At 38.3% G+C, this 10,389-nt stretch overlaps 1 protein-coding gene across 1 annotated transcript; it reads right to left on the reverse strand.

The window, feature by feature from the left end:
- Positions 1 to 6,049: 6,049 nt before the first annotated feature.
- Positions 6,050 to 9,886, reverse strand: LOC121430325. Its single transcript, XM_041627603.1, has 4 exons — positions 9,501 to 9,886; positions 8,951 to 9,117; positions 7,892 to 8,107; positions 6,050 to 6,825 (listed from the first exon to the last, which is right to left on the reverse strand). Exons 1-4 carry the CDS (start codon positions 9,830 to 9,832, stop codon positions 6,452 to 6,454), a joined length of 1,089 nt encoding a protein of 362 aa, XP_041483537.1. The 5' UTR covers positions 9,833 to 9,886; the 3' UTR covers positions 6,050 to 6,451.
- Between the last annotated feature and the right edge of the window lie 503 nt (positions 9,887 to 10,389).

Genomic DNA, 10,389 nt, shown 5'->3' on the forward strand with positions numbered 1-10,389 from the left:
AAAAAGTTCAGAAATACGACCAGGCCTCGTATGAGCATGATGACAGTTGTATCGTGTATAGGTTTTGGTTGTCGAAACTTCTTTCCCGCAAATTGTTGCCCTTTAGCTTTTTGCAGAATAGCGACTCGGATGCATTTACAAACCATTATAGACGGTGTCGCTGAATCGCGTTATTTTGATTCGCCAATGCTGGCGACCACGTGACCCCATGGCTCCATTATCAATCAACTGAGATGAAATGGGCACCCAACGTTTGCGTGTGCATTTTGGTCCGTTTCAAAACTGTTCGCTGGAAAGAGCTTTTGATTTCGCAAACAAACGTTTTCATAGCCTACATCTGCATGCATATCTTAGGGGGTTTTTTTCAATAAGATATTAGTGTTAACGGCTACGCGACATTTGCTTTTCCTCCGCTAATTAGAGTAGGGGAAGGCGGGGTAAGTTGAGCATAGGGGCAAGTTGAGCCACCAACCCCAGGCCAATAATGAATGAGTCAGACATTGTGGTGGTGTCATGTATTGATGACCCATAGCATAACCCCTAACCCCACCACATTGTTTTCAACTTTGAAACAAAAAGTAGTTTTTTAGAGGGAAAAACATGAATTTCAGCCAAAAAAGTAAAAAAGAGTGTGAAATAGATAAGTGCTTTATAAACACACATGTCTTTGAATATAATAAAGACATTATAACAACATTATTAGTCCAGGTATGGATCTTCATTCTTGTCATAGTCATTTATATGATGGATGCATAATAAATGCGTGGATACAAAATTATCGCACTAAGTTCGGACTGGGGTAAGTTGAGCCAAACAGCATGGGGCAAGTTGAGCCATGGTAATTCCTATGGTAATGTATCTTAAAAAACAAACAAACCATAAAAATCAATTGAAATGCTGGCTGAAAGGAGCAAATTTACATGACTGCCCTTTTCCTTTTAAAGGATGTTAGTATTTATAGAGAATTAGCAAGTGAAAAGACTTAAAACAAAAAATTGACATGCTGGTTCTCCCCTCATACATTTTGTACATAGTTTTTGTGGCTCAACTTACCCCAGAAGGTGGCTCAAACTTACCCCATATATGGGGCAAGTTGAGCCATTTGACATCGTGTTTTTCAAAGGTCACGATGACTTTCAGTGTGGGGATAGAAAGTTATATATAGGTGGAAAATATTTCAGAAGAATTAAATTTCAAGGCAAGGTACTTATTTCGACAAGATTATTAATCATATCAATTCTAACATGCAAAAAGCAAAAACTGTCACAACTTACCCCGCCTTCCCCTATATAAGGGGAGGGTGAGAGTTGTCATATGGGGGAATTTTTCCCAAAATCATGTGAGAAATAGGATAGGTAAGATTTGAAGCTCGATTTTTTTTAGGCTTACCGTGTGCAGTTTCGAAGGGGAGCAATTTATTGTCGCGCAGGGGCTAGGGTCATTTCTCTTAAAGATTAGAAGCTAACAAAGACAATGTCGTTATTAAATGTAAATTTAAAACCCCTTTATGTCTCTGAATCCTCATACCGCGCTCTCTATTTCTCTCTCTCTCGTATACACAAACACATCCAGACATTCCCTTACACACACATACACACCCTCACACATACTTTTTTTTTTGTTTTGAATAATGTTTTTATTCTGATTTCATGAACATAACATTTCAATTTAACATTTCAAATCATATATAATACTTTACACTTCATATTTTCACTTTTTTCCACTAACTTAACAAAATCATGAGTCATATATATCTTTAAAAAAAATCAACAATGAAATCAGTTATTATAAAAATGCTTAAAGACCAAACTTCCCCCCCCCCCACCACAAACACACCCAAACACACACACACACACCCAACACGCCACTGCCCAGAAGATCTGCTCACACTCATTATAAATAAATCATGTTTAAAAGTACAAAACAATTCGATGAAAAATTTTGAATATAACAAGCTCACGGGAGAAGTATTACATATATTGAAAGTAAATAAAGACTTACAACTTAACCTTGTCACAATTTTACATACACTCTCTCACATTCTCTAACACACACACACACATACATACTTCTTCACTTCCTCTAATTCTCCCCTCCCTTTTCCCCTGTCTCAGTTTTTCTCCCCTCTCCACATTCTACATCTCCTTTCCTTTCCATATCACCTTTTCTCTCTCTCGAGCTTTACTTTAACAAAGACAAATATTTCAAAGATAAATGCTCACCCACTCAGTTGGCCTATTCAAAAGTAGAGTAGGTCATAGGTAGACACGTACGGACAACCCATCTCTTGGGGGAAAAACAAATAGAATAGAATAGTACACTGCAATTTGGGTTTATCATCTTATTTTATTTTCCATCATAAATAATTTCATCCATTTCTATATTACCCATGATAACAGGCAGCAGTATTTTTCACGCTCTCTACGTGCCTCATGCATGTGTTCTGATCAGTACGGAACTATCAAACCTGCCTCTTTGACTTTCGTTTTAAATTTTGTGTTCTACTTTCTAATTATACGTATAGCGGTGAGCAATGCACTGAGCTTGACAACTATATAGTGCGTATAAAAAAATACACTTTGAAAAAGCCCCGGGAATTAAAAAATATACAACATGTGGGTATTTTTTCACATGTGATCTTGGGTTTGGGTCTCATCTATCGAATGCAAGTAAAAGTTTTGACAGAATGTTACACATAAGTGAGCACTGTCCATTTTTGTAAAGCTTGCAGAAATCTGTTTGCGCAGAAATGCTCGTTTCCATGCTGTGTAAAGGGGGAACGGCGAAATCAAACTTACCCTGCGAAACATTTCTCATCCATTTCCCTTGCACTTTTAGTCAATTGAAATTAAACGGATACATTCAAGCATTTTGTAACAGTTTTGCCACCCACATTGAAATTTCAACACTTAGCAAGCACAACCTTTACTCTTTTTGTACCAGCTGGATCTGAGGACATAATTGAATCTGAACAAAAGTTTATATCAGACATCTCCAGCATTTTTTTAAACTAAGTTTTTATCATTTAAAGTAGGTTTACATTTCATTTTCATTTAATACTTGTTTCTCCACACTTTTCCCAAGCTTGACAATGATTAACAAAATGAAAGTGAAGCATAAGCTGTTTTATGTCAATCATATCATGTAAATATCGTCACGATGGCCTCGGTGTGTGGGGGAGTGGGGTGGGGCGCGCACTCTTCGAAGTGTTTTTGGCAAGTTAAAAAAAGGCAAAACATATCATCTAAATCCCTCGTGCTTTTCATGATTAAGGTCTGCTTTTATTCGCATAACTATTTCAGAGTTCTGCGCAAATCATTTTCACTATTTTTTCAAAAGTAAGTTGTACTCATTCAAGCGGAAATATTTTTCGACAGTCATATCGTCATTTGCTTAAGTGGATCTCTACCAATGTTAAAATGTGGAACAATCTTCAGGATATTACAAATACATAATTTGACAGGATTTTTTCTAAGTGTAAACTTTTTTTGATACGCACTCTATAGTGAAAGGGTATCAAATTTGTCCACGATAGATATGACCTTATACTGGTTGCAAAATTGCTGTCTCGTCATTTTTCTCCCATCGGTGAGGAAAAAGAGGACCCAGAGTTTGATGTATTTGTTTTTTCCGTTATTATGGAAGCTTAAAAGTGCCACCGAGATGTTGAGATAATTATCTTGGAAAGTCGATATCTTGATAGCAAAAGATCAGATGACGAGATCCTGGATCTCATCATGTCGACATCTTTTAGAAGAGATGATGAGATGACAAGATTCCGGATCTCATCATGTCAACATCTTTTAGAAGAGATGATGAGATGACAACATCCCGGATCTCATCATGTTGAAATCTTTAAGAAGAGATGATGAGACGACAAGATCCCGGATCTCATCATGTTGACATCTTTTAGAAGAGATGATGAGATGACAAGATCCCGGATCTCGTCATGTCGTCATATTTTAGAAGAGATGATGAGATGACAAGATCCCGGATCTCATCATGTTGACATCTTTTATTAGAAGAGATGATGAGATGACAAGATCCCGGATCTCATCATGTTGACATCTTTTAGAAGAGATGATGAGATGACAAGATCCCGGATCTCATCATGTTGACATCTTTTAGAAGAGATGATGAGATGACAAGATCCCGGATCTCATCATGTTGACATCTTTTAGAAGAGATGATGAGATGACAAGATCCCGGATCTCGTCATGTCGTCATATTTTAGAAGAGATGATGAGATGACAAGATCCCGGATCTCATCATGTTGACGTCTTTTAGAAGAGATGATGAGATGACAAGATCCCGGACCTCGTCATGTCAACATCTTGTAGAAGAGATGATCAGATGACAAGATCCCGGATCTCATCATGTCGACATCTTTTAGAAGAGATGATCAGATGACAAGATCCCGGATCTCGTCATGTCGACATCTTTTAGAAGAAATGGTCAGATGACAAGATCTTCGATCCATGATCATGTCATCTAATCATCTCTTCTTAAAGATGTTGACATGATGAGATCCGGGATCTTGTCATCTCATCATCTCTTCCACAAGATGTCAACATGATGAGATCCGGGATCTTGTCATCTCATCATCTCTTCTACAAGATGTCAACATGATGAGATCCGGGATCTTGTCATCTTATCATCTCTTCTACAAGATGTCAACATGATGAGATCCGGGATCTTGTCATCTCATCATCTCTTCTACAAGTTGTCAACATGATGAGATCCGGGATCTTGTCATCTCATCATCTCTTCTTAAAGATGTTGACATGATGAGATCCGGGATCTTGTCATCTCATCATCTCTTCTAAAAGATGTCGACATGATGAGATCTGGGATCTCGTCATCTTATCTTTTGCTATCAAGATGTCGACTTCCGGAGATAATTATCTCAACATCTCGGTGGCACTTTTAAGCTTCATCCGTTATCGTTCATATATCAGTATTAACGTTTTAAGTGCACTTTCCATATGAAAATAACTGCACGAATTCCTCCCACGGCATTCGGCAGAAGATTTGAACAGTAAGTTGATTTTGATTACTAATTTATTGGAAAGGAGTGTCAATGAGTAAAATATTAGCCTGGAAGAAGGAGGGATTTTCCCATCAGCTTATTACCCCCCCTTCATTAAAAACAAGTCGGTAAATACACGTGTGAGGCAAGCCCAAGTTGCGATTACACTGTTTTCTTCATATTTGGCAAATGTTCGAAAAGACGTATCGTACCAGTTTCCTCAATTGAGTTTTTGGAGGTCTCGCATAGAGAATATTTACGACATCTACGTTCGCATTCCGTTTGGCGTTTTGAGTTCGTTCAGAAACACATCGATTTTCCAAGAGGACACGTACGTCCGACAATTCTAGTTCATAAAATGCTCCCCTTGACAGCCCAGCTACGGTGTGTTGCTGAGCAGGCTTTTCCGTATCACTAGAGAATTCCTGGTATTACCAAATATTACCACTCCGATACATTTCCTCATTATGTGGGAAGAAATTTAAGCATACAATTGAAAACATACTCGAGAATTGGCCTGATAAAATCACTCAAATTGTGTTTGTCTGGTTCATATTGGTGGACTGTCATTTACCCCCCCCCCCAAAAAAAAAATGAAAACTATACTTCGATTATCTATTGCATCATTTTAGTTTTGTAAAGGGATTTTTCAAACCAGCAAAAATCATCTAAATTAAAGGATGAAAATCAATCAAGCTTCACATCTGATGTAAAATAAAGTTATGTCATTTTAAAGCTTCGCTTAATTTCACAAAACAGTTATATTAAAATAAGGTAACCGATGATACTATACACTCACTATTTCTGCGTATGTGCGTTTGATTTATGAAATGGCATATATCTTTATCTTATCGTCATCACAATGAGGAACTAAATTTGATTCCTCTTGAAAATGTATAAACGACCTATATTAATATGATTAAAAGTTTCTTTATTGTCAAGTCTCTAAAAATTGAAATATTATACAATTTATACTATTAAAATACATTAGAATATTTGCATATCACTGTGTTGTGCATAACCGTTTTGTGAAAAATTAAACAAAATCTTTAATGTCACAACTTTCTTAGTTTGCATCCGATTTTGATGAATTTTCAGGGGTCTATAGCTTATTCGCCTTTTCTCGTTTAATACAAAGCAACTCGTTGCTGGAGTGGACATCCCCTTTAAGTATATGGCCTGTACATACATGTAGAATATTTTGTAAAGATTAATTTCGCATCTAATAGTTAAAATAATATAGGATTTGTATAACGCATGCACATATCCACTTTGCTACATAGGTTCTCAAGGCGCTCCTATATTACCCCGGGTGAGCTAGTCTACCTATTTCGGTGCGCACTGCTTTTTGAGGAAGTACTTCCTGCCGGTACGCATTTACCTCACCTTGGTCGAGAGCAGATAAAGATTAGATGAAAGTGTCTATGATTCTGGTTCAAATACTGCAGTTACGTAATCTGTATCGTAGCCCAATTGGGCGAGGTATTCTTTACCAACTTTGATACTTTCATGTTTTGCTGTCTTTAGTTTATATCCAATCTTAATTAGCCAGTCCAAAATATCGGAGAAGTCTAGGGTATTCCCCAAGGCATTTGTGCTGTATTGGCGTTGAACGGAAAACATGAGGTATTTTGGCGGGGAATCTCTGGAGAGTAGTTTCTCGGCTCCGGCGATGACTGCCGGTTCATAACCACGAACGTCGATGTGTAGGATCCACACTGGAAGTTCCTTTGTGACGTCATCCAGTCTGCTGATGGGAATTTCCCCATTTTTGCAGTACAGCGGACTTTTCTGATCTACAAAAGAAAGGGCACAAAAGAGTCCATTCAGCAGACTTTAGATTTGCCAGGAGGATGAAGGATTCTATAAATCGTTATAATAGTCGGTAATTCAAGTTATTGAATACATGTATCTTGCAAAATATTTATTTTCCCTAAAAAGGAAAAATAAATGCTAAAAGGAATATCTGGGCCCCGTAATACAATGTTTTAAGTTCTGTAGAATGATAAGAAAGAAATGTTTTATTGAGCAGGGGCCGCGGAACCGTAGGGGTGGAGGGCTTCAGCCCCCTCCACTTTTTTCCGTAAAAATTACCATCTTATTGTGATTTTTTGCTTGGTCAGCCCCCCCCCACATTTAAAACCGTTCGGCGGCCCCTTTTGAAGTAGAAAATATCGGTATCAGAGGAGGCGGGACAATGATTTTAAAGACGTTGACAATTCTTTGATCGTGCGTGTGTGTTTGAGAGTGTGTATACATTATGCAATCCAAAGTTATAATTTTCATAGTAAGAATATGCATTACCTACAAATGAAAACCAATGAAACTAAAATATCTCAAAGGCAAATCCATTGTTCTGCTTTTGAAAGGACGCCCGGATATATTCCCCCTCTCCCTGTCATATTTCCAAACGATTCTATCTCCTAAGTAGGCCTACTACTAATGATAAACAGTAACATCATTTATCACATTATGATACAACGTCTCATGCGCTTCCAAAGGACTTGGAAATTATTACCAAGGTCTTAGTATGGCTATCATAATTATTTACAGCGCACACGCATCAAGGAATAGATTTCTGCCAGGTACACATTAACCTCACCTGGGGCCAGTTTCATAAAGCTGTTCGTAAGTTACGAATGACTTTACTCACGACTGGTGATCATTTCTTGATTCTAAATGATATCCCTATGTAACTGATTTAGGGCCTCAGAATAGGTTCCAGTCGTGCGTAAAGTGCGTAACTTTAAGGACAGCTTTATGAAACACCACCCAAGGTTGAATGAGGCGCAATGTGGATCATTCCTTGCGGAAGGAAACCACGACACGGTTGGGATTTGAACCCACAACCTTCTCTCTTACCTGAGGGTGGTATCCTGGCATTGCTATGATCACTGGAGCTAGCTGCCATGCATGTCTTTCCCGTTTGGTTACCAATCGCTATGTTATAGAGAAAGATCCTGTCCTCAGGTAATCTGTTAAGAGCAACGCTCTCTTGGAGGAGCTGGAAGTTTTGATGATGCGGCTCTATGGCAACTACCCGATGCCCGCAAGCAGCCACGCCCATTGCTATGGTACCTAGATGACGCAACGAGATAGATAGATAGATCCAGGGATAAAAGCACGTTTGCACGCAGTTGAATCGCAACTTATCATGCTCATGTAAGACGAGACTGGAAGATGGGGAAGCGTTTCACGAAATGACTTGTCGGATAATATCTCAGAGCAGTAACGGCCATGCACCTGAGCTTTACAGCCAATCAAAATCAATACGATGATCAATGAAAGTTTAAAGATCCGACAACTTGTGAAACGACAGGTGTTGATGAAATACTCTCCCCCCGCTTCCCATTTTTATAGTAGACCATTTATTTGATATATTGGCTACCTATATTTTCTGCATCTCCCATTAATTTTGATTAAGGACTATTTCCTTCCTAACCTGCTGCATCTTACGGAATTAACGGGTTAAGTTGAGCCACCACGAGTGGCGCCCGAATATTTTTATAGAGGGTATGAACATGTACCGCTAGTGACTTGTGTCACAATTGGCTATATCCATAGTTAAACCACATTTTTTACACCAGAGTTTAAAGTAAACCCGAGTTTAGAAAACGGGCCAGTGTGTCTGGAGGGTGACATGACATTTGCTCCTGCGACAAATGCTCAGGACTTAATATTGTCTAAGATTTAGGGTTAGGTTCAGGGGTTGCAATGGTTTTTTAAGTTAGGTTTTAGGTTTGAAGTTAGGGTTGGTTATGGTTAAACCCTGGGTTGAAGTTGGTCATTCGATTAGTGTGTGGAATTTACAGTGTAGCAGGTTTATTGTTCAGCCCAGAGTTGAAGTTGGCGATTTGATTAGAGTGTGGAATTTATCTATAGAGGAGCAAATGTCATGGAACCGTTTGTAATATACTTTACCTACGTATGCTCCAACGTCTACAAAGAATGCATCCTCATGGGCGTTGTTCATTAGATGACAAAGTCTTATCAGTGTTTTATCCTGCCAACCTGTCTGTCCCGATAGTAGATGGGCTGTCTCTTGGTCTTTCTCTTTTGGATGAGTTGATAGATAGTAACTTGGAATTCTAAATAATGAAAGATAATGAACAAGAGCGTATAATGAGCCCCAAAAATGAATGGGCCGCAATATGGTATGTGTTATAATATTTCATAAAAATCCCGTGTGAGCGAAGCGAGTGAGAAAAAAATGAAAATCTCATTTTATGATACATTTTGACATAATATTAAAGAAATCACTATATCTTTTCCCTTTGTTCTTAATCATTAGTGACCTTTACCTTCCTTTTTCTTGGTTGTGGAAATAGTAAGGGTATATCGCTGCCACCAACCCACACATCCCCACCCTCTTTGTGATAATTGAATATAATCAATACGATGATCTTAAATTTGCAGTCAATATGCATGGGATAAAAGACGTTAGTGATAAAAGTAATTTGTTTGAGCTTACCCTTTACTCTGCGCCTTGGCGATCACCAGTGGACTCCCCCTCTGAATCTTCATATGATCATCCACAAATTTATGAAGTGACTCCGGAAGTAAAACCTTTGTATCCGGGCACCGCGGACAGGCTCGAGGTTGCTGGTTCTTACAAGGTTCTTGTAGCACTGCTTGGTAGTCACCTAATACGCGAAATCGTTCCTCCTGTTTTCGATGAATCTCGTCGATGCGCTTCCTCCGGGCGTCTGATCTCGACAAGTAAAGTTGGACGAGGATGAGAGCCGAAAGAAAGCCGATAAATACCGAATACGAGGCGATCCGAATTTCACGGTTTGTCCTCATTGTGCGAGTGATACGCAGTATTTTGGGTTGGCAAACATGGATTCCAATTTTCTTAACCTAAAACATGGAATCAATACAAGAGAGATGTTAATATTTAGAAAAAAGTGGCAGAAAATGATTCCAAAAGAAAAGGTTTGGATTTTTAACTCAGTTAATAGACGTGGGACAAAAAGTTAAAATTTGTTTCCATCTTTATCTGTGACAATTTAACCCGTGAAGAACTTTTGAAAAATAATTGTTGTGTAAACACTCTATTAATGTTTTGAAATAATCAAAGCTATAGAATGTGGAAGAATTAACGACAAAAATAATGTCTACTTCTACTTCCACCATGAAATTTGTGTTAATTTAATAGATGGTTCTCGCCAAAGCCTGATGAGCAAATAGAATAGGGTTAGTGGTGTTTTGTCTCAAGTAGTGGCCATAATATTCTGGGTGATTATACAGAATTACACTATATGCTACACAAAATAACAGATTCGCAATCACATATTTGTAACCAGCGGAACTAAGATAAATATCGTTATTACTGGAACCGTGAAGATAAATAAGAGAGG

Source organism: Lytechinus variegatus, chromosome 16, assembly GCF_018143015.1.
Source record: "Lytechinus variegatus isolate NC3 chromosome 16, Lvar_3.0, whole genome shotgun sequence".
Taxonomy (NCBI): Eukaryota; Metazoa; Echinodermata; class Echinoidea; order Temnopleuroida; family Toxopneustidae; genus Lytechinus; species Lytechinus variegatus.

Coding starts and splice junctions, on each gene's coding strand:
- LOC121430325 (XM_041627603.1), bottom strand. CDS start 9,832: ATGAGGACAAACCGTGAAATTCGGATCGCCTCGTATTCGGTATTTATC. Junction 9,118..9,500: donor GCCAAGGCGCAGAGTAAAGG/GTAAGCTCAAAC, acceptor TTCATTATTTAG/AATTCCAAGTTACTATCTAT. Junction 8,108..8,950: donor AGACGTTGGAGCATACGTAG/GTAAAGTATATT, acceptor TGCGTCATCTAG/GTACCATAGCAATGGGCGTG.